Raw genomic sequence first — 23764 nt, 5'->3', positions numbered from 1 at the left:
AGCTTACATGACATACACACACACACACACACACACACACATACACACTCCAAAAATGCAAAAAGACACTGCTGGAACACACTTGTGAGCTTCTTGGTATTACTAATTAAGATTTGGAGCATCAGGTTTTATCAGTAGACAAGTTTTACAGCACAACTATGATCTCAATTTCTATTCAATTTCAATTTCTCAATTTCTGATTTAATTCGACACATCAGTCTGGAATCAATACTGCTGTACAAAGGTTATGACCGACTGCATGAAGGAGCATGGACAGAGAGCAGAGGAGGAAGGCCTTTTTGTGCATGTGTGTTTGTTTTCTGAGGGGTTATAGAGTTTGAGAGGCGGTACGCAGGTTTATCAGGAAAAAAGCTTGATATATTAAGAGGTAAATGAAGGACGGAGGCACTGATTTTTTGGAGCTGTTCAAGATGAAGTCATTTGTGCTTCTCTTAGCTTTGCTGCTGGCTCTGGGATGCACAGGTGAGTGTCTTTCTGCATGAATCCCTTCGAAATGAGACACAGCTGACTTTTTCCACTCCTTGCAGGTGTCCCTCTGTATAGCCCTGAGCTGGAGGCGATGGCAGACAGAGGTCTTGGGGCTGCTTTGGCAGAGGTCAACTCTATCTATGCTGTCAGGAATCTTTTCAGAGTGACTCGAAGCTCCATCAGAAAGGTTTGTGTGCACATAATCTCTGAGCTGTGATCATTTCTAGGTGTGTCGCAAGCTATTTTCTCTGCTTTGCAGACACCAAATTGCTGTGCTGGATGCTTCCAACAATACAGCGACACTTATATGTTGTGTTTAATTGGTGGATTCATGATAAATACCACATGTACGCCAGGTTTTCCCCCTGGGAACGGACACCACTGACCTGTTGATGATGTTTGGGGTTAAAGAGACGGAGTGTGCAAAAGGTTCCCCAAAAGACCCGCACACGTGTGCCTTCAGGCCTGGCTTCTTTGTGGTGAGGCATTTAAAGCTAATAATACAGTCCTGTAATCACACAGTGACATGTTGACTGACTTCAAGGTGAATGTTTACATTGGCACGGCTTTACTAGGACAGAATGTGATGATCAAATCTATTCTGCCGCAATGCTGTCTGTCGAAGAGACACTACTTTAAAAAATAAATAAATAAATAAAAATCTGGTCTTCATCCACTTTCACCTCAGCCCTCGTATCCCTGTTCTGCCCGGGTTCAAGTGTCTGCCACCTCAACCAACGTGGTCTCCCTCAGATGTGGCCATGATAGCAGCTCCAGCTCAGAGTCAAGCGAGGAGGTGAGGACACAGTCAAGAGGGGGGAGGAGATGACTGTTTTTGACTTTTAAGTGGACATAGATAATGTGAAGGTATTACCTCCATAGGTGTTCTCAAGAAGAAGACCCCTGTTAAATGTCCCACTTGTAAACAGAGGCAAGTCATCGACTTTAATTCCTCAATGCTTTAATTGTTTTAATTTTTTTGTCCTTTTTAGAAGTGAGCAGTTTTTATAGTATTCTCCAAACTTTTCACAGCCCCAGCTCCCACCGCGCCTCCCGTCCAGATGGGCCGCTCCTTCCAGAGCCAGACAGCGGAGGTCCGGCCCAGAGGGGACACTTTCAGCAACTTCCTGGTGTAAAAGCCACTCTGGCCACATTTACCAAGCTTGGATTAAAATATTTGTCACGTCATGTTTTATGTTTTTCTTTTATGGGTCAACAAATATCTGTTATGTTCCTTAATCAGAGGCGCACCTTGTCAACAGGCAAGGCAGGCAACTGCTTGGAGCCCCGAGCCACTAGGGGGCCCCCGAGAGCTGAGGTGCATTCAATCAAAGATTGTCTAGTTACTTTATAAACTCTCTCAAACAGTGGCGAACGTTCGTGGTGAACATGTTTTCTTTGAACAGTTCAATTTAAATGATTTAGTCAAAGATTGTCTAGTTAACATGCCATTCTATAACTCCATAATTGCATTGTTGACTTCGTCAAACTCACGTCAAGTTCCACTGTAGGCTATGTTCGCGGAGAACTATCCCCTCAGAGTGTTTGCGATTGTTGGCAACGTTCGCCGGAAATTCAAGGCTAGTGGAAATTAAAAACCATACTTATGCAATCGATATCATGAACAGCTTTACTTGTCACAAAGAATCTTTAAATGAACACAATTATTATTGGATGGCCAGCTACACCCGGTAGATAAATAGCAACAGGCGAATATCAAGTGCCAACGTAGACAACATAGTCTTTTTTAGTTATTTTTAAAATATAAATGTAAAGAATAAATAAATTACAATGTTTTTCATGTTTGGAATAAAAAGAGGTTTTATTTCATACATTTTTCGTTGGTGTCAGATGTTTTGGTGACGAACACTGGTCGGTAGGGCCCCCTAGGATTTTTTTGCTTGGGGCCCCCACAGACTCTATAATCGCCACTGTCCTTAATGTCATACTGTAATGCTGAATTATTCTTCTTCAACGCATTTATTTAAAGCTGCAGTCTGCAGGATTTGTTGTTGTCATACGTAAAGTTCTAATTTTTGGCATTTTAAGAGTTTACATGATCTATCAGAACGCTTGAAGTTGAAAACGGTGACCTCCGTAGTCGCAAAATGCAAGAAATGCTTATTTTTTAACCGAAAAATAAAAAGTTATTCAACTTCCTGTCCCGCCCCATCAAAACACGAGAACTCGTGCACGTCGACGTGCACGCCAGATGCGCCTACACGACTCCTCATTCATCAACTCACCTGTCATTTGCGATCATGGAAGACACAGTAAGTAGACTAGCCCGTAATGAAGTTCAATAGTCTAGATAAATAAGCGTGGGGACGAGCCTACCTTGTATCGCGCGTGCACAATCGGTGATTGACAGGCAGCAGAGCCCAGCTCGTAACCTGATTGGTTACCTTTTACCGGTCCGGTCTGCAATTTTGTAAACAAACCTGCTGGCTTTGGAGGGACCTAGCGGGACATATAGGGGACCTGGAGAACTCTTTTTTTTTTTTTTTTGTATAGGGGTATTTAATGTACTACTTTCAGAATCCCCGGACAGTTCCAGGCATTATGCTTGAAAAAGAGTTGCAGACTGCAGCTTTAAAGTAGGGGACAATACGACCACTAGAGGGAGTGTGAGTGACACAAATACAGCTCCTTTTGTATTTGGTTTTGTGATGGTCTTAGTGCTTGAATGCATTTACAAAGAGCCTCACAATTACACCTCACTCAAATCAGCCAAACAAATAAGGACTCTGAGACAGACTGAGGTTTGGTTTGAACATTTATATTGGGATTTTCAGTTTATATGCAAGAGGACACGTTTATTCAATCTGCAACCTTTTTTTTTTCCTTCACCTCATTTGGCCCCACATGTTCACATCAGCACATCAATAACTTACATACTGTACTGTAGCAAACATCCTGTCCAGGTCGATGATATTCGGTTATAAGAAAAGATACACTGTCCTCAAGTGGTAATCAAACCGAAGTAGATGGATAGGACAAATTAATATTATATTTAAAAAGCCGCGCGTGGAGTCGACCAGCACGTCTTCACAGGCTCAGAGGAACAGGAGAAATAATGGTCTCCTCTGAGCTCTTCCTGGACCAAGGCCCATTTAACACCAGTTTAAATCGTGAAATATTAATGATATGTCATTCTGGCACACAAGGACAAGTTGGTTACTTGAAGGACAGCACTAGCACCCTAAAAATAAAAGCATTGCTGCTAGAAAAGATAACTCTTTGTGCTCCACTTTGTCGATACAAAATCAGCACTAAGGTCTGAAGCAGCAATGGCAGCATGAAGAAACAAGACACAGAGTTGAAAGCACATTCAGTCTAATGCGAGTCAGAGGATGTGTTAGTAACTACACGATTTAATGCTCTGTACATTAACTGAACAAATGCATCTCTCCAACGGAATCAGCGTGCTGTGGTAAGATGAGAATCCAGTCTGTATTTTCTACCTCCTGGATATTGATGCCGTGTGATTTATGATGGCGGGGGGGGGGGGCAGGGCGGGGGGGGACGACCAACAGTAACAGAGCAGCAGCTGCAATTGTACAGATACAAACTGAAGGACAAGGTCCAAAAATCAAGCCAACACACAGGGAACTTGCACAGTCCACGAAGATACACCACCATAGGCCTCCCTTCTAATAAAACAAGTCCATTACAAGAAAAGAAAAAGAAAAAAGGTTTCTTTTTTTTCCAGTTGCACAGTCCAGACTCTTTGGAAACCTTTGGAAGATATCTCCTTTCTGTTTCGACCTCTGTGCAAGACTTTGGGAATAAGGCTTCCTTCTTATTTGCATTTGCCAAGTGGTGCAACAGTCTAGAGATACATTAACTGACTTCAGAGTTTTTTGCAGATACTATGTGGATCACTGAATCACTGCCTTTGTGTGTTGAATTTGTCACGTTTTCAAAAACTTCTCACATAATACATTCCATTGTGCCCAAACGTTTTTCCGACTGCTGACCGGCTATTAAAAGACACTTGTAAGAAAAATCCTTCCATTTTATCAGTCTTTAAATAATTTCATAAAAAAAGCAAACCAAACAATCCTTGTTCCACGAAGGCCTTCCCTAACGGTTAACTACTTCACCACCGTATAATCATACATACACGAATGCATGCATGCGCACAATGCATGCATGCATATTCAGTCCGTTTCTCTTCCTCTCACACACACACACACACACATATGCACACACCGGAACGGCTTCATGATTTACAGCTTGTCCATGCAGTATCAAAGCAGAGATCCTGATGTGGTTCCATTTCCTTTTTTTTTTTGTCTTCAGTACGTGGCACAAACTTGTGGCGAAGAAGCAAATGCATGACTTGGCTCAGACCTGGATCCCAGAATATTTGCAGGATTCTTAACAGTGTTGATTTGAATCTGCTTGGTGTACCAGATTGGTGGGGTTTACCATAAAGGGGAATACGATATGTTCCGGAGAGTTTAGATAATCGCAGAAAATTAAAAGACTGTTTTACTTTTCTGTGATTTCAAACTTACCTGCTCCAGTCTTGAACGTCCCAATATCGTAAACCTCACTGAGCTAGAATTCTTAATATGTTTAATAAAAAAATGCACTATTTGACCTGGTCTGTTTGGCTTTTTGTATATACAGTCATCTATTTAGCATTGAGATCCCCAGAGAGTTTGAGAAGTTCAGCAATTCACTTCCATTCAGCCAAAGCATGTTAACTTCAGTATATTTGTTCAGTGTCTGTTCATCCATCTTCATTGTGTCCTGACCTAAAAGTTCAACACTATCCAGTAAGTTTGGTGGTATCCCCCCTCTTGGGAGGTGCAGGTGGGGGTCCTCGTCGTAGCGTTGCATAGCCTGAGATGTTTCCGGACATGTAGCCACCATTTCCTCCATTGCTTTGCTTTCCCTGGTCCAGGAGCAGCTCTGGAGGCGGTGGAGGCAGCGCCATGTCGTCCATAGTCCCCGTGGGTTCCGACTTGCCAGGGAGGCCTGCAGGGCTGGCAGAACTCTGGCGACCCACTGACTTTCGCTTCAGTGTCCGGTTGAGATCCTCCAGGAAATTGGGCTGGCCTGAGCTACCCTTTGGGGAGGTGGGTGGAGGTGGGGAGACTGGAGGGGGCTCTGGGGTGGTGTTACTGCGCCGCACCAGTGTGGGTGGATGAGTCTTTTTCAATGAGCTCTTTCCCCATGTCGAGTTGCTGATGAGGGAAACGGGCGGTGGAGGAGGGGGAGCCTGCGGCTGGGGGTTCACCACGGCTACCTTAGGGGGTCCTCCACTTTGGGTGTCATTACTTGGAGGTGGTGGAGGGGGGAAGAGCTCAGAGGCTGGGGGAGGAGGTGGAAAGTAGGCGCACTCAGGTGGAGGGGAAGGGAAGTCGCCACTGGACTGCTTCACTTGGCTCACTTTGGCCTGTAGTGCCATGGGCAGGTTAGCCAGATTGAGTTTTCCTGGTTTGGGGGGAGCAGGGGGTCCATTTGAGGGACCCTTTGAATGGGACCCATTGGAGTAGGAGGGGGGACATGTGGAGGAAGGGGATGCATTGCTTTGAGGGGCAAACTTGCTGAGCAGGTTTCTCCTGGATTCCTCATAGGAGTCGGACGCGTTGAACTTGATGCTGGAGTTCCTCTGAGGGGTCGGAGGAGGTCTCTTGCTGCCGAAATTGGAGGAGCCAGAGGGTGATCCCTTTAAGGGGGAACCCAGATTTCCTGGGGGAAGTGGTGGAGGAGGAGGTGTTGGGCCTGTGACAGGTCCTGGAGGAGGTGGCGGAGGAGGTATTGGGCCTGTGACAGGTCCTGGAGGAGGTGGAGGAGGAGGTATTGGGCCTGTGACAGGTCCTGGAGGAGGTGGAGGAGGTGGCGGAGGGGGAGGAGGAGGAGGAGGAGGAGCAGCCGGGAAGCTATTGTTGCCGCCTGGAGGAGGAGGAGGAGGGAATTCTGCAGACTGTAGCTGTTGACTACCACCAGGCTGCCATTTTGGTTTGGTCTTTACTGCAGGTGGTGAGATGGGGGCTTTGGGGGATTCTGTCTGATTTGCTACTTGGGGTGAAGCTCCTGGAAAGTTACTTGCTAGTTGCTTCACCAAAGACATAGTAGGAGGCGCTCCTGTAGAAATGGTTGCTGGTTTAGACAAGCTATGCTGCTTGGGCAGTGTTGGAGGAGGGTGGCTAGAGGCGTGTCCTGCCTGGAGGCTGAACTGCTTCTTTAGGGGTGCTGGGGCTGGGGGAGGAGGTGGTGGTGGTGGGGGGGGAGGAGGTGCAGTTGGGCCAGCCAAGGCGGCAGGAGGTGGAGCAGGAGGAAATGGAGAGACCGGGGACACAGGCTTGGGAGCAGTGTGAGGGGCAAAGCCTGGGGGGAAGGTTTTTGGTGGTGCTGGTGGGGGTCCAGGAGGAGGTGGAAACTGTTCTGGGACTGGGAATTGCTGGGAAGGAGGAGGTGGTGGGGGTGGAGGTGGTGGAGGAGGGGGTGGTGGAGCTGGAGCAGGTGGTGGAGAATCTTCAAGGGCTCCATTTGGAGACCAGAGGTCTCGGGGTGGGCTAGGAAAGCGCTCCTTCAGTGCATGCTTGAGACCATTGGCGGAAACGGGCTGACTCGTGGGAGCTGGTGCAGAAGGTGGTGGAGGGGGAGGAGGAGGGGGAGGAAATGCTACACTATTGGCGTTTGGAGCAAATGGAGGAGCAGGAGGTGGAGGGATGAATGCAGGCGGGGTAGCTGGGCTGGGAAGGCCTAACCTTAACAAAGCCATAGCTGACCCTGGATTTGGCATAGATGATGGAGGGGGCGGAGGAGGTGGAGGGGGGACATTAGTCCTTGCAGCGATGTGATTCACGTTGGGTTTCATGGCCTGCACAGCGGGCATTGTAGGACCTGTGGGTAGAACTTGCTGAGCTGTTGCATGAAGCCGACTGGGAAACCTGTGGTGAGTGGCACCCGGGAAAGGTTTCTGGTTCTGCAGCCTGGTGATGGTGCTGTACTTGTACATGGTGGGAGCAGGGGAGTGGTGGGAGACTATTTGAACTGGGGGAAGAGGAGGAGGCGGCGGCGGTGGTGGTGGAGGGGGAGGAGGAGGAGGGGCAGGAGCTGGTAGCTCCTGCTGTGGGGGCATGTGGTTGTAGCTGCTGATGGTGTGTGGCTGCTGTGGAGACTGGGGTGGCTGCTGAAGCTCCTGGGGTGGCAGCTGAGTCTCCTGGGGTGGCAGCTGAGGCTCCTGGGGTGGCAGCTGAGGTTCCTGGGGTGGCTGTGGGGGTGGGGGTGGTGGCAGCTGGGATGTCTGTTGAGGAGATGGAGGCTGAGGAGGCTGGTACTGATATTGTGGCTGGGGTTGCACTGGTGGGTGCTGAGTCTGTGGTGGATGTTGTTGCTGTTGAGGCTGCACCTGAGGCTGAGGAGGGGGCGTGAGGGCCGTGTGGTCGACTGAATGCTGGCTGTGATGCCGGTGGCTGTGGGAGGAGTGTGGCAGCGTGCCCCCGCGGGATGCTTCCATTCTCATCTGATGAGAAAAGACTTTGTTAACTCATTGAACTGAACCACACACACTCTGCGACTATTATTTTGTCATCGGCCGAAAGCCATACCTTTGAGTTTTCTTCAATCTGGGTACCCCTCTTCCAGGCCTCGGAAAAAATGGAGCTCACCACACTCTGGGACCGGCCGTGAGAAGAGCCTGTGTCCACACCGCTGTCTGAATGGCCTGAATGATTTGACTGGGACTCTGAAATAACACACACATAACAGTATGGAACGTCTTAGCAAAAAACCTTTGAAATTTTTTTATCATTGTGTTGGCTGTTTGTAAAAATGTCTGGTGGTAAGTAGAGGTCTCTGCAGAGCAGATGTGAGTGCTTCCCTATGTGAGGGGGCATTATTCAAACGCAAAGCATGACTGGCTAATCAGACATCAACTCACATGTACTACAGATGTCTTGTTGCAAATCACTGTGATCTTGTGATATTCAATACTAACCTTAGCTACATCATAAAGAGCAGAGCCACCAATATGTCCCCACATGGGCAGGATCTAGATGTCTGCATGTGCGCGCCTTGCAGCCAAGTGAGTAAGAAGTAGTAGGCTGGCTCGCTTGTGCAGCTGCAGTGTCACTGGCATGACCAAGAGGAGCGAAAGTGGAGCAGCAGAGATATTCTGCCAATTTAATTTTCTCTCCGAGTGATCAACCTACATATAAATATAGCCAAAAGTCACAGCAAAAGCCTTGCAACGCATCTAAAGGGACCACAACTGAACATGTAGTCCAAATAGGCCATTTTTTAATCTCAGTTTGACTGTTTTCACTGCCTGACATAAAAAATGATTAAGCTGCAGTAAATGCTAACAGAGAGCGGGGATGGCGCTAGCAGAATGCAAAAGTGACGCGATGTCATGATATGTTAATCAGTGGACTAAAGTTAGTCCTCAAACTTTTTGCCTTCTTTTAGCAGACTTTAGCTATATTCCTTTGGAAATAGTAGGCAAATCCGTGGTACCGCCATGTTATGCTACAGCTAGCTGACTCAAGATGCCAGCAGACTCTGTCCACCTCCAACAAAATGGGTTTGCAGCAGAAATTTGAATTACAGTTAGCTATTGTGCAAATTTGTGAAAATGCAATCTATTGTTATTTGTAGAAGTTTGCCGAATAACCGAAAAGAAACTTAGAGCGACTTTAATCTCTGTATAGGTTTGAAAATACCCTACAACTATGAAGGAGAAAAGCTTCTTCACAATCTTTTCCTCCTGTAAGAACCAGTTCCCGCACAGTGAAGTGATCACTCACAAAGAGTGATTCCAGCCAATCATTTCTTTCACCTGAAGAACGCCCGAGAAGTGAATAACAGCCAGTGTCCGTTCTGCACAGACTCCTCGGTGAGGCGTCTCATTAGAAGATGAACTAACCAGGTATGCTGGCAGAGCTGGAGCCTGATCGAATGCTGGAGGTAGAGAGAGAGGACCAGTCGTAGGCCGCCTCTGTTCTCTTCATGGCTTCCTGGTAGTTCAAATATAACTGCTTCCCATACTGGACAAAAAAACAAAAAGACAAAATTATTAAAAAAATAAATCAACATTTCTTTTGGAATTCTAAATGATTTTGAACTATTCTTTGTCTCGAGCAGAACTTTGGTTTAGACGCACCTTGGCAATGCGAATTCCATTCACCCACTGGTGGAGGGTCCTAACATCATCGCAGCAAAGATACTTGATGTACTGCGACTTCTTCTGGATTTGTGGATGCTGCAAATAGCAATAAATACAACCATTACCATCTATCAATCCCTTGTCAAATAACTGAGGCTGCTGTTCTTTTTGGAAATGTATATCCTGTGGATATTTTCTTGCATACTCCCCCAGAATGTGCCTTAAGAGAATCCTGTTTACTGAGAATTATCTGGACTTCATGGATTGGTTTTCTCTCTTAATCAACATTATTAACTGTGAGACTTTACACAGGACAAAGTCCCTCTTTTAACTGTATGATTTCCTGTTGAAGCGTCACAAAGACCACTATCTAAAAATAGTTGGCACTGCATACATATTCGGATTTTAAATCACCCTCTGAGCTTTTATTAAATCATTTCTTATTTTCATGTAACTTATTAAATGTCAATAGGACAAAATGAAACTAATCTAGTTGACTGTTCTGAATGCTGGTGCTTTCTCTTAGAGGGTTAGTGGCAGTAAATGGAGGGGGGTGCTCGTCAGTATGAGCAATACTTTGTTGTCATGCATGCTTCAAGCCTGCAGAAATATTCCAAACTTTCCACATCTAAAATGCCAATTTTGTCTTGCTATGAATAGTTTTCCATGACATTCTTTTCCAGGTTTACTTAGGATATTTCAAGTATTTGATATCTTTACTTGCACAGAACACAGCATCAATTAGTCTGAGCTAATCTGACTCTTTTTCGTGCATCCAGACAATTACAGATCTTTGCCATCACGACAGAATCATATTTAAACCATTCTCTGCGAGACAAGGAGACAAGAGCTTCACCTTCAGCGCCAGGCAGTAGTCAGTAGGGGCCTTGTACTTGCTGCGGTAGTCCTGGCCGTAATACACGTTAACATGGTCCAGCTGCAAGAAGCACACAAGATCCCTGGACGCCTGCAGAGTAGAAGACACAGGACATCACGCACTGATGCATGATTGACTTAAAAAGAAACCAATGTTGACAGCTGCTTCTGTTCTATATCGAAGCAAGTTCATTTCTGATTTTGTGCATGAGTGAAGTTGCTCGAGATTGGCTCCAAATAATTATGCTAAAAAGGGTCCAAGTCCCTAAGAAGTTGAAGTTTCGTGTTTGCATGCTTCTGAGAATGATTGTGCAAATCTAAATTAAATGTACAATGCTTTCTTCAGTACCTAAGCATGGAAGTGATGTATGATAGGAGTCAACCTATTTTTTTTTTTAAAGCTCAGACTAGAATGCAGGATTTAAACAAGGCAACAAAAAATAATCACTCTTTGTCTCCAGTGGTGCATCTACCAAATGCTGGAGGGGCATCACTGAAAACTGTGCAGAAATACTTGACAATGCTAAAAAAAAGAAGCCCATGTGCACAGCGCTTCTACCCTGATAAATAAAAAAGGCATGCGTTGTTTGCTGTGTCTGTTCTCCAAAAGTGATCAAGCCCAAAACAGGAAATACCACAGAGCAGATTGTGTGGATCTGGTTCTCATAACCCCAACTCGCATTTCCGTTCTCTATCCTCATTTTGTCTGAGAAGCACGACGGTGTGCCTACAGTATACAAACTTCAGTCTGAACTGACCTTAGCTTTGCCTTTCGGGACATAATAGATCCCTGAAGCCCTGAGGAGGAAGTATCTCTTCTTCCATGACTTCTTTCCATCCTCTTTGAGCCACAGGACACCCTCGATCTCTGGCACAGACACCGAGCCACCACAGAAGCATTCCTGAAGGATACGCACAGATGAAATAAGTCTGGGTGACGCTCCTCATCAACTAAAACGACAGGGAAGCTTGTGGTTTTGCACAAACTTACCTCCAACAAAGCTTCTTTATTCCTATCGGCCATCTCTGATGCCTCCTTCCGCCCCAACAAATAGTTCTGGAAGTGAATGAAGGGAACAGGAAAGTGAATAGGGAACAAGGTGAGGGGAGGGGTGAAGCTTGTAGCGTACCTCATCTTATGTTAAATAAATTATTCACCTTTACTCGCTTTATAGCTTTGACCTACTTCCAGCCGTGCAACACAAACACACTGCCTGTACAGTCTTTGGCTCTGCAGGCTGTGCAGGCACTCAGCATGCATAAACTATGTGTTTGTGTGCACTTTGAGCGTTTACGCACTCAAGGCAAACTGAAACTGATAACCTTCCCCTCGCTTTGGTGAATATGTCAGCGAATGTGTGCCAGAGTTTTAAGGACACCCACCTGAGGGTTCTTGAAAAGAGCGTATTTCTCGATGCGCTCGATGAACATGAGCTTGTTGTGGCTGTCGCGGGTCCAGTTTAACAGGTTCTCCACCAAGTTCTCATGATCCTCGAAAATGCGCTCTGAGAAAGAGAAAGAGGAATTTAGAGAGGGCGCATGATGTGCACTTCATTTCCTCCCCCCAGGGATGTCCAGAGCAGAGCAGTTTGAGCAGAATCTTGAACTATTAGACTTAGAATTAGCCCAAAGTCACAAACAGCGACTATAGAGTTTCATGACCCGCATTTTGTAAACTGCGGTAAACTGTTCACCGGTCGTCCCCCCCCTTACCCATTTGTAGCTCGTTGATGGTTTCCACAAGAGACCAGTCAGGGCTGTAGCCACAGTGCGACTTATCCAACAGGCTGTCCAGCACCTGCCTGACTGTCTGCCGCTCATCCACCATCATGGTTTTGGAACTCTCATCCGACATGTGGACCCTGATCACCAGCTGAGAAATAGCAAGAAGGGTAGAGTGGATTGATTCCTTCACATATTGATAAAGTGCTTCACAACCACAGAGAAAGGAGAGGAGACATCGGTACATAATCATCCACGTGACGGACTTGCACTTTTACATACCTACACTTTCGCTGCCATGTGCCAAGTGGCTTTTTAGGGCCAATATCAATAAATCATCCCCTTAAGATGAAAATCAGACCGCCATGATGACAGCTGGATACTGCTAATAAGTACACGTAATTTCTGAGTAAACATGAGCTTTTTAGTCAGTCAGTCAGCTCCCGTTTAGCACTTCTTATTAATGATGTGCAATAGCAACTGTCAAATAAAGGCTATAAAATAAAATATCGGGATATTGCTTACAGGGAAAATTCAATTCATATCTAGAGCAAATTAATATGGAAGGTTTTAGTTTCAACACCATAAAAAAAAAAAAAGCACAACTATAGATAGATATAGATGTGATGCTCTTTACAATTAGGTTGCTAAAACTATGAACATTTATCAGCATCGGCCAAAATTTGTGGAAAAATATCACCTGAATATCAACTGAATATTGAAAATGATCTAATATGTTGTATCCCTACTGCCTAGCATTTAGCATTAAAGCTCCAGCTGATATTCAGTTTAGACCTCAAAGAGGTGCCCCACAACATAGGCTACTGCCAGAAAAAAAGATCTCTAAGGACAAATGGCTTATTGTTTCTCAAGACAGAAACTTGATTTAAAAAACAATGGGCCTCATGCAAGAACCGTTCGTACGCACAGATTTGTTCTTAAATCGTCCGTACGAGTGATTTAAGAGAATTTGCGCATTCACCAATCTTTTCTTATTTTACGTTTTCTTTCAGGTACGAACAGAATTTACGAGTGATCCAGAGCTGTCGTAGGAGTTTCGTAAAATAGTCCGCTGTTATTCAAATCAAGTTTGCTTGACTAATGGACTGTATATTTAATTACTTTGAAGAAAACATAAATAAATATATACATTATACCCAACAATGATGCTGACATTATTCTGTTTTACTTAAAATATGCACTAATCGAAGGTTAATTTGAATCTGTATATAACGGGAAGCGTAACCAGCGGCTGTTGAGCGTGTGGAGACAGACGAATGGCTATTGCCAAGGACTGTGCTGCTACAAATATGCAGCTTAATTGCTAGAGCCACAACTCCAGAGAGAAACACGCCGATCAAACCCAATTCCACCACACGTCCATCTTTGGATTTTTGGCCACTGGAACCTTTCAGAGGGAGATTGGAGACAGATCGGGGGTGTCCCAGTCCTCTGTGAGTCGTGCGCTCCCCTTGGTCATCAAAACTCTCATCAGTTTATCACCCACGGTACATCAAATTCCCATACACCGCTGTCCAACAAGTACAAATTAAGAGGGACTTTCATGCCGTGGCTGGACTGCCAATCATAATTGGAGCACGAGACACATATACTCATCAAAACACCCGTGCCGTTGTGGAGCGCACTGAGCTGAAGGCCAGGTGGGTGTGTCTCGATACAGCTGGGGGCAAAATAGCCCAGAGAAGGCATGCCAGATTTGCGCAATATTGCCATGAACAGGGTCTCCCACTACCTGAACAGACCAGAAGGTGTGGTGCCAGAAGACCCCCCTCATGGACCACCCCATCAAAGTGCCATCATGATGAGGCAACAACTGATTGCACGGCTTTAGTTGCAGTCATCGAGCACCTGCCCATGGCGAGACGTTTTTTTTAAGCCATTTTCATATCAAACCATTTATTTTTTTATTTTGGTGACATGGTATTAACAGCACTCGTAATTGCTTCCCATTTCTTCACTTTAGCAGGTCCCGTCCACTGCTTACACTGCTAAAAATGACAGATTTTCCTTTTTGGATCTCTGAAAGCAGAACTTTAATCTCAGAGCCCGTATTCTCAGCACTCAACACTTCCTGGCACAGCAGCGAGGAAGCACAGCCTTATATGGTATCATTTAGGGCGTGCAGTATGCAAATCTACTATCCTCGTGCACGTGAACTTAAAGACATGGTAGGTAATCCTGTTCAGAAACACATTTTGTAATACTGGGTGAAATGGTCCATCTATCCTGAGAGAAATCTATACAAGATGTATTTAGAAAAAGGGACGAAAATAATCAGACCACTGTGGCAGCTGCAGGACTGAGAAAAAGCTGACCAATCCGAGATCAGCGTCCCGCTGATCTCGGATTGGTCGCCTACAAAAAACCAATCAGATGCCTCTGCTTTCTGCCTACGCCCCCCTCTGCCGGCTCCCTGCTCCGTGTGCGCATGCGGTTCTACCGGCTTTGGATGAAGCACTGACGGAATGGGGAGGGGGGGGTGGAGCTTAGAGGAGGGGACACTTTCGAATCTTGCTAGCTCTCTTGCTAGCTCTCTAGGATTACCTACCATAGCTTTAAGATACGCACAGGTGTGATTCATCATTTATGCAGGTCGTTTACACACTTTTTCCGAAGTTAAGAGCGCTTGTTGAATCTGACGTGGCGTGTTCGTACGAGACCTTCTTACGAAAAAAGTAAGAGAAATTTAGAATAAAAATACGAAAATGTTCTTGCATGAGGCCCATTAAGTTCACATAAAAAAAAATCCTAAGCCTGATGTTCTGTGGAAGCATTAAATGTAGTCAGGTGTTTGTGAAGCCCGTTTAGAATACTTCAAACTATTAATGTGGTCTCCGTAAGCTTTGTTATAATAAGCAACCAAACGTCCTCTACAACAAATGAGCTTAAACTAATCTGAACGTGACGAATGCTGAAGCCAAATCCAGCATCACTCAACTGCAGCCCACTTAAGATCCGTCCTGGTGTGAAATCTAATAAAACCTTCAAATCCTGGACCTGCCGTTTGCCCCCTCCCATTGCGACCTTCACTACCATTCCGTGTGCAAGAACAGATGACTGAAATGAAACTAAAACCTATGAGGATTCCTAGGTGAGAGCCTCAGACATGGGGAGTCTGACCTACATTTCCCTGAGAAGAAAAAAATAAACCCTTCTACAAAAAGTTCAATCGAACCAACAATGAGACAGTTCTGACTGAAATGTAACAAAGCTACATCAATGTCAGGAATCAAAAAGAAAACGAGCCGAGTCATCGCTGGGCTTGCCGTGCCAGCACCCTTTATCTTGCCTCGTTGTATTGTATCTATTTGGCAGAGTGACGTTTAGCCCTGTTTGCTGAAACACTGTTGGGCTTCAGCTATTCATTGCACATGAAAAGGAAACCATTCTGCTAAATGGCGTCGCTGCCATTCATGAAGACATTTCATTCACTGGCAGAAACACTGGCAAAAATGGCCTGCCTGTGGAGTCCAATGGAGACAAGCAAACACCACGGCATTCATAGGAGCCCCAGTTTGTCCAACGAAAATAAATACCCATTTGGAGTCCGATTGGAGGATATAACGTGTACAATGCGTCTGCATCTTCTCTCAATGCACAGCCCATCTTTTTCAGAAGCCCGTCTCCTTGCTCCCTCTTCGGCATGCACACAAAATCAAACACTGCAATGACCTATTTTCTCTGCGCTTCACCGCCTCTCCGTGAATGAAGTTCACAAAGAAACGCAACGTGCAGCGAATATGACGAGAAAGCAAGTGTTATATAAGTCAGAGGAGCCTTATGAGGGTGTGGAAACTTGAGCCTGGAAGTTAGGAGTGTGGCCCTACCTTTTTGACCTGTGCCTCCTTGATTTTTTCCAGGGCGACTCGGATCTTCTCTGCCTTCAGCTTGGCAGCTTGCTCCTCCTAGATGGACACACGGGAGTGCGATTAATGCAGCTGTCACTCAAAGAAAAAAGCTTTTGAATTTCAAAGTCTTTCCCCATCTTCTTCAGTCATGCCTTTCATTACTCCTCAGGCAGGAATAGGACATGATGCACCCAAATCTTATTAAAAAGTTAGCACCCCTCTTAAAGGTTTAAATACACAAGCTTCGTGCATGACGCTGTCCTGTGCTAATATAACTTTCCTATCCTTTTTGTCACTTACCTGCCCCCTCCAGCAAGATGCCATCATCTCCATTCTACAGGTTGTGTGTGTTTTCGTGTGTGTGTCTTGTGTAACTTGTGCAAATATTCAAGTCAAACACGAATAAAAGCTGTGATGCAGCTAAATGGCTGCGGTTGTGACATTGGTCCCGGGTTCCCTCAAATATGGCGCTCCATTTGTAGTTTATGGTTTAATACTGGATTCATATGAAGCGGCAGCGGTTTCCTTTGATCCTGCTATCCAGCAGAAGGGAAACAATGGCAGAAGATCCCCAAAGGGCGAGAGGCTGCAGATTAATGCAGGATCAGTTCAAAGAGCATGTACGCTTTCCACTTAAAGACACAAAAATCCTACAAAAAAAAGAGATGGGATACATCCAGATGCCTTAAATTATTTTTTTTTTTTAGAAATGATAAAAAATGGACGTAAGATCGAGATGAGAGCAGAAAATCTGTTTGCCACCTTTTGCAATTAAAAGTTATTCCATCACGATCCACGGTATACGATATTCAGCCGTCCATCCTCCAACACTTGAAGACGACACCGGTCAAAGCAGACTTGGTGACGGCGCGGGTTCACTGACATGCACACATGTGCGTCTGAGATGAGCAAAATTTGACAAAACCCCAAGTGAGATACGAAGAAGGACAGCGCCCCTCCCCCTTCCATCCTCCACCCCCCTTTCTGCCTGCTTCCTCCCCTCTCCCTCCCTCTCTGTCATTCGCTTCCTCTCTGTATAACAGAAGCAGGGCTCTGGGAGCGTGCCCAATCGATGGAGCATAATCCCCACAAAACTAGTAGAGTCGGGGGGTCAGCCAACCAGCGAGCAACTTTCACAAGACACGTCAACCAATCGGCACTGGGGTCGGAGGGGGAACCGTGACATACTCTGGCCCTGATGCTAAACTACACTGGCAGGGATGGAAAGAATTTGGGGGTGAAAGAGGTGCTGAATATTTGAAGTCATGGGCGTATACAGGTTTTTCTGTTCACACAAAGGGGTGAGGGGGTATTTACAACAGCACTCCAAGCCTCTTATCTCAAGAACCCCCGCCCCCCCTTTGACCCAGACTACTTTTTCCACATGACCAACTTCAAGGCACATACACATTAATGCAATAAAAGCCGAGACTCAGTTTGGCCAACACACAGTGGAGGGCGTTTAGTCACTCGAGTGTGAGCGTGTGCGAGAAATTGAGCGAGGAGGTCAGAGCAGATTACAGTCCAGAGTCAGTCTGAGTCACACCGTGGTTTTAACAGCAGAGATGCCTTTATGACCCCTCCACAGCTCATTCTCCCCTCATTCTCCTCTCTCCAGACGACATCTACACCTTGCTTTTCTTAGTAGATATGATTCTGAATCCTGTTGTACAGGCGTTTTCCCCTTCTACTTTCACACCACAGCCAATTTTAAAAAAGCTCTTCTGCCTGGTGGAGGAAAAAATTATTGGCACGCTCATCCTTTGATGTCTTTCCACCCTCTCCCAGTCTCGCTCGTTCCCAGACATCCCGCGCACGTTCAGTATACTGATTCGCAAATCCAGGCAACTGCAGCTCGCCCGCTTATATTCTATTGTGGAAGTGTAACACTGGCATCCCTCGCAGCCTGCGTGCTGCTCTACACTTCTCGCTTTTCATACTATTCAAATGCTTTCTGCGTCCACAGACGGATCGAGAGCCTAGAAGCCAGAAACAACCGGCTGTAAAACACTCAATTAATTCCATTGTTTGGTGAAACAAAGAGGGGGAAAAAAAGTGACTGCTCCTCAAAAATTCTGGTTGTAAAACTTGAAGGCAGATTAATGACTTTTTGCTTTGTGAGTAAGCCTGCTTCGCAGTTGGCGCCATTATAGAGAGAATAAAACAAAGTGTTATGGGTTTACAAAAAGACTTTTACAAGAAAATGCAACCCCGAATCAGAAACAGTTGAATCGGTAAGGGGGAAAAAAAATTGTCTTTGGCTTTTATTTTTCAGTTTTGACAGGATGACCCCGAGATCGTTATTGTTTCTTCATCAACTTGATTCAGTTTTGCTTCAAAACATCCATTACCGCATTTCAAGCCCGCAACACATCTCCAAAAGAGTGGAAAGTTTTCACCGCTTCATAATGTGGCCATTCCAACAGTGTGATTTCATTTTTCCTTTCTAAAATTCTCCAACCACTCACGACTGCGGACAGGCCTGTCCAGCACCTGCGCTCTTCTGCCTCTAACATGCGCAGAAGGTGCTGCTGGAACGTCCCTGGAAAACATGTCATTTTGAAGGCAGCAGATGTTGCTCCATATGAACTTGTCTGCATAAAGACTCCCTATACAGACGCGCAAATGATCTTTGCTATTAGTACACAGCATTCGTTTCTTTTACAAAAAGATTTGGAGTACTGATTCATCTGACCACAGTATACATGTACACCGGTCCCTCCCAGATGCCTCTGAGCCCAGAGAAGTCTCTGCCGCCTCCAGAAAAGTTAACACAAGGCTTCTTTATCGTACAGTAAAGTTTTAAGTGGCATATGCCCATATAACTCTGTAATTTAGTGCTTGACAAAGGTCTCTCACAGTAATCTTTTGTTCAGAAATCACAGGTGTCCAATTTAAGCTTGTGCCTTTGCTCTTTATGCCAGTGGGAGAATATGCAAATCCTTTCCAGTCTTAATTTGAGGAACGCTGTTTTCTGGCAGTTCAAAGATTTTCTCAGATTTGTTACAAACTGGAGATATACTGCCCACCTTTGCTCCTCAAAGACTCAGAAGTTTATGGATGCTTTTATTAAAAGCAACTGCCAACATCCCCTTTTCAACCTCACTCCAAGGCCTAAATAGCCCCAATCCCACTTTTCTTTTAAATGGGTTGCAAGTTTAAAATGCTAAAGCTAATGTATTCTAATCAATCAAATTCAGTTAATGAGACTAAACATGAAGGACGTACAGTCTGCTATTAAATAATAGTCAAAGTGAATGAAGGAATTGCTGCTTCCCCCCCCCCCCCATATCATCCCTACTTTCTCTGATTTGAATGACTGACACAGTCAGTTAGCAAAATTTTCCAAAAGCATAATGGAACTTTTACACAGTCCCAGTACAGCAAATATGATGATGGTCACAACTTTAATACATTTAGTTGTGGAGGAGCACAACTATGGAGAAGTGTTGGGTTTTAGTTATAGATGTGTAAAATGACTGCATAAAGACCAATTTTTTACTGACTTATGAATACGGCACATTAACTGGTAAGCAGTTAAAGCTCTGACCGTATTCATTTTGTGAGCAGTTGCTGCTCCCCTCCCCTCACAAGTTCATTTCTTACTGAAGACAGGGTGCAAATCAAAAGCCAGCAACATGCAGAAGCAAGAGAACTGAAAGAAACTAAACCCATACACAAAAAGACCACATGCAACTAATCAAGACTTCTTCATTTATGTGGAACACGAAGGACGAGGAGGAAAAATCCACTCCGACGCACTTACAGTATTAAAGAAAGAAAAGAAATAAAGAAAAAAAGTTATCACGACGTGTGAAATGCAATCAGGAATGCAATGTTGTGCGAATCCTTCAAAGCTTGTTTGACAAATCAAAATTAGCACAAAGACAATGAATCAACATGCCCATACCCCAACGACTCTGAAAAGTGATGCCATCCAACACAAAATGTGTATTTAAAAAAAGTTTAAAATAGAATAAAAACACTTAAATGGGTCAGATTGACTTTGTACTGATTTCAATCTGAAATATGCTTTAAATGGCTCATTTTAACTCGTATTTCTCCTCATTTCTGGATATCAAACGGAAGATCTGATCCTTAATCAGATGTAAAAGAAGACAAAATTCAATAGAAAATAAACAATCGGTCGAACTCCAGGCCACTGTTTTTCAAAAAGATGGATTTTTCCAGCGACAGACAAGCAGAGCAGAAAAGAAGAGCAGCACACACGCACACACACACACACAAAGATCAGCGAGTGTTTGAGGAAGTCACCTTGGTCAGGAGGTGAGAAGGCTTTCCAGCTATGCTTTTCAGAATGAGCGAGGTTTCTCGGTCCAGATAAGAATGCTTGGGTGAAGACAGGAGAGAGGATAAAAAAGAAGAGCAGAGGAAGAGACAACATGTAGAGAAGTCAGTGCCAGATGATTCTCTTAGGCTTATTAATCGCAGGTGTTTTGATCTTTCTTTTTTTTTATTAAAACAAAAGAAGCGTGTAAGCGAGAAAAGGCTCCATAAATGAAGCGCTCAGCAGTTGTGCTTGTCATTAGCTGCAGCTGTGGGTAAAGAAGCAATGACTGTGAGAAGAATCGAAGATACGCAGAGATCTGCAACAGATTCAAGTGTGTGAATACAATAAATAAGAGACAGAACCACTTTCACAAACCCCCTTTTTCACACCTCACACACTTCAACGCTCATGGCTGCATGCTTACTAAACAAAGGCTGCACACTGCCGTTAAAACGGAAATCTGATAATCACTGTGCTGCACAAATTCTGTTGCAAGTGAGGAGAAAATAGTTAAAACGGGGGACAAAAATCATACAGGCACTATCATTTGAATGTAGCTGTTACACTCTAAATGATAAAAACGTGCAGCCTCACATGCACACACGCACTTACAGTGGCCCGGTCCACTTCATCCTCCCGGGAGGTGAAGTCAAGCTGACGTCTGGCTGGCTTACCATTGGCCCGTCGCAGTGTGACATGCTGGGAAAGTCAGGATGTGCAGGCAGTGTGTGGAAAGAGGCCAATGATATAGAAAAGGATGCAAACACAGACAAAATAAACACATGCAGGGGTGCAGGGGACATGCAAGACACTGTCTGAACTCTTTTCTCAAGCTTCTTATGAGTTTCGGGGCAAAGCATTAGCTGAGATTTGCTGCGTCTAAAGCAGGTTAAACACGTCTGAACTCTGTAGAGGATATTTTTGTCTTTGTTAGAGAGCCGGTATGCTTCGTGAGTGCACAAAGGAGTCAGAGAAGGTAGGTGTCAACATTGTAATCCAAGACATTTGAGATTACAATGTATTCCATGACAACATCCAAAGCACAAGAAGCAGGCTGTGTTGTTTAGCCATGCAGGTGTCGGGTCAATTTTGGGTCTGAATTTTTCGGATTCAGAAACGCAATTGACCCCAGCACATAATTCACACATTTTACTTACCACCGCTTCTGGAAATGTAAAAGACTCCTTCACACTCACGCACACTTTAGCACAAACTGATAAAAACTACTGTATGTCTCCCTTTGTGTGTGCTTTTTGGGGTTTCTGTGCATTTCAGTGTCAGTCATACCTCGGTGCTGGTCTGGTTCTGCCCTTGTGTGCTCGGGCTGCTCTGGCCCTCCACCTCTCCTGCCATCGTCACTTTATCAGTGTCCAGGGAGTCCATGCTGGAAGCTGAGGGACATGCTGAATTTACACTGGACCGTTGGGATTGAGCTTCCTGCTCGCCGACTGTGCCCACAGAGCCCGTCCTCCGGTGCTGTACGCCGCCGGATGATCCAGACGAGGGACGCCGGAGGATGGTGGAGGAGACTGAAGATGAGGAGGAGGAGGAAGAGGACGTCTGACGTGCCGCTTCGTCCATGCTGAGAGAGGCCTTCTCCAGCTGAGAGGTAATGTCATCCAGGGAGATGTTGGAGGCCGCAGGGCGGGAGTTGACGCTGCCGCCTCGTACCGTGTTGGCTGGCGATGCTCTGGTACTGCTACTTGCACTTCCTGTTGGGGGAGTTTAACACAGCTCAGATGGAGGAAGACATCAATTCAAGCTCCACTGAGAACAGCGTTCGCGGATATTACAGCATTCATGGCACTTAGTGTTGGATTTTAGGTCCTATGACAGTACATGAGACATTTGAGTACATCTATTACAAAAATATCAACTTTTCTAGTTACCATGAACACAGAAGATTGTAACTGACATGCAGTCACATTCAAGTGATAATGTGAAGCAAACGCTCTAAAAACACATCCAAAAATAAAATAAAAGACACTCATTGTGGACTTTTGATATGCGCAAAAAGCTATCGGTCTACAATGAATACAGCCGGACTACCTCCGCTGCTTCCACCTCCACTGGTGCCTGTGTGCTTGGTGCTGGCACTTCGCCCCCCCGGGGTTCTCTGCTGGCTTTTTCCCTGGCTGCGAGAAGTCGAGTTTGGTTTGGAAATGGTACTGAGCTCCTGCTCGATGGAGCACAGGTCAGCCATCAGAGCATCCAAGTCCACTGTGTCTCCTTGGTTCAAAGCCTCTGCAGAGAGCAAAGATGAAGGATGTAGGAAAAACAGAGTAGGGTCGGGTGGAGAGGGGCTTAAAGGATAGGAATTATTTGGCCTTTTTGGAGAGTAACAGCTCTGCTTTTAGACCGATTGGGACGCTGAATGCAAAGTCTCACCGTTTATGTTATACATTGAGAAGCGGTATGAGAAGTTGGCCATATTCGTCTCCTGCCTGAGAGGCGGCTTCTGCAGTGCTTTCTGCGGCTTGCCGTCATCCAGACTCTACAGTGCACACACAAGGAGAACATGTGGTGCACATTGGCAAAAAACACACAGATCCTGACATTACAGTCAAAGCTCAGCTTAACAAGCATGTCTGTATGCTAGACTCCTTAGTCACACACATGGACTTGCAGTTATACACAATATGAAGTGAAGGGTGGGAGGGGAGTTGCTAGGATACAGGCTAAGAGACAGGATTAGCACTGTTAAGGTTGCTATGGATACAGCCCCTTCCTTCTGTCTCTCTGCTCCTCTACCTGCGTGAGCCTGTGTGTGGAACCCCGCCACCTTCTTTGTATCTGCGTGTGTGTATCAACCTGTGTGAGCTTGTCCAGCTCGCCCAGCCAGGCTCCAAACATCTTGTCCAGGTCCTGGTCCTCCTTGTCGCTGTCCTCCTCTGCTCCATGGTCCAACTCATCATCCGATACCTGGTCCATCTACACACAAACACAAGCAAAAAAAACATGGTCACAAAATGACACAAGTAAACACGTCACAGCTACAAAACAGGGATGAAAAACAAACGAAAAAAAAAAAAACAACCTCAGCTCAGCTCATGCCAACCTCACTGCCTGTTGCCATGACAACCACTCGCGGACCCCTGGTGGGCAACCCCGTTCCGTGTGCTCAACGAAATGCCCTGTAATGTCTCATGTGCTGCTCATCACTGACACACCCAACACCCAGGAAGGAGGAAGAAGAGGAGCATGGCATGCAGAAACACCACCGTACCCTAACGGGAATCACTGAGTCAGCGCCAAATCATGGACGAGATATTAATCAGACCACACAGAACAGTAGCATGTGGTATTGTGATACTATATTACATATTGTGGACCGTACAGCATGGCGGTTGCGAGACCGCAGCTGATTTTGGTCAAAGGTGATGGCAGAGC

The 23764-nt window shown here is 45.4% G+C and overlaps 2 protein-coding genes across 8 annotated transcripts in view; one reads left to right on the top strand and one right to left on the bottom strand.

The window, feature by feature from the left end:
* Nucleotides 1–431: 431 nt before the first annotated feature.
* On the top strand, nt 432–1625 carry spp2 (secreted phosphoprotein 2). The gene is made up of 6 exons (XM_075477179.1): nt 432–483; nt 549–676; nt 846–968; nt 1178–1285; nt 1372–1420; nt 1522–1625. The coding sequence occupies exons 1-6, from the start codon at nt 432–434 to the stop codon at nt 1623–1625; spliced, it is 564 nt and encodes a 187-aa protein (XP_075333294.1).
* Nucleotides 1626–4008: 2383 nt separating this feature from the next.
* The window catches only part of raph1b (Ras association (RalGDS/AF-6) and pleckstrin homology domains 1b), a 42990-nt gene continuing 23234 nt past the window's right edge, over nt 4009–23764 (bottom strand). For 3 of the 7 annotated variants that reach the window (XM_075477956.1, XM_075477957.1, XM_075477959.1), the window contains 16 exons: nt 23186–23305; nt 22763–22868; nt 22424–22618; nt 21662–22086; nt 20987–21073; nt 20359–20433; nt 16063–16140; nt 12206–12365; nt 11876–11997; nt 11484–11549; nt 11251–11394; nt 10473–10583; nt 9614–9712; nt 9377–9497; nt 8061–8197; nt 4009–7975 (listed from right to left, as the gene is read on the bottom strand). In XM_075477956.1, coding sequence (XP_075334071.1) covers nt 5270–7975; nt 8061–8197; nt 9377–9497; nt 9614–9712; nt 10473–10583; nt 11251–11394; nt 11484–11549; nt 11876–11997; nt 12206–12365; nt 16063–16140; nt 20359–20433; nt 20987–21073; nt 21662–22086; nt 22424–22618; nt 22763–22868; nt 23186–23305 — 4752 coding nt within the window. In that variant the 3' untranslated portion in view covers nt 4009–5269. Of the gene's footprint in view, nt 7976–8060; nt 8198–9376; nt 9498–9613; nt 9713–10472; nt 10584–11250; nt 11395–11483; nt 11550–11875; nt 11998–12205; nt 12366–16062; nt 16141–20358; nt 20434–20986; nt 21074–21661; nt 22087–22423; nt 22619–22762; nt 22869–23185; nt 23306–23411; nt 23549–23764 lie in introns of those variants that run through there. The other 4 variants (XM_075477958.1, XM_075477960.1, XM_075477961.1 and 1 more) reach the window with 4 other exon arrangements.

The sequence above is a fragment of the Odontesthes bonariensis genome, chromosome 11 (assembly GCF_027942865.1).
Source record: "Odontesthes bonariensis isolate fOdoBon6 chromosome 11, fOdoBon6.hap1, whole genome shotgun sequence".
NCBI classification, from domain to species: domain Eukaryota; kingdom Metazoa; phylum Chordata; class Actinopteri; order Atheriniformes; family Atherinopsidae; genus Odontesthes; species Odontesthes bonariensis.
The sequence above is the reverse complement of the archived record's forward strand: the minus strand, read 5'-3'. Positions and strand labels throughout refer to the sequence as shown.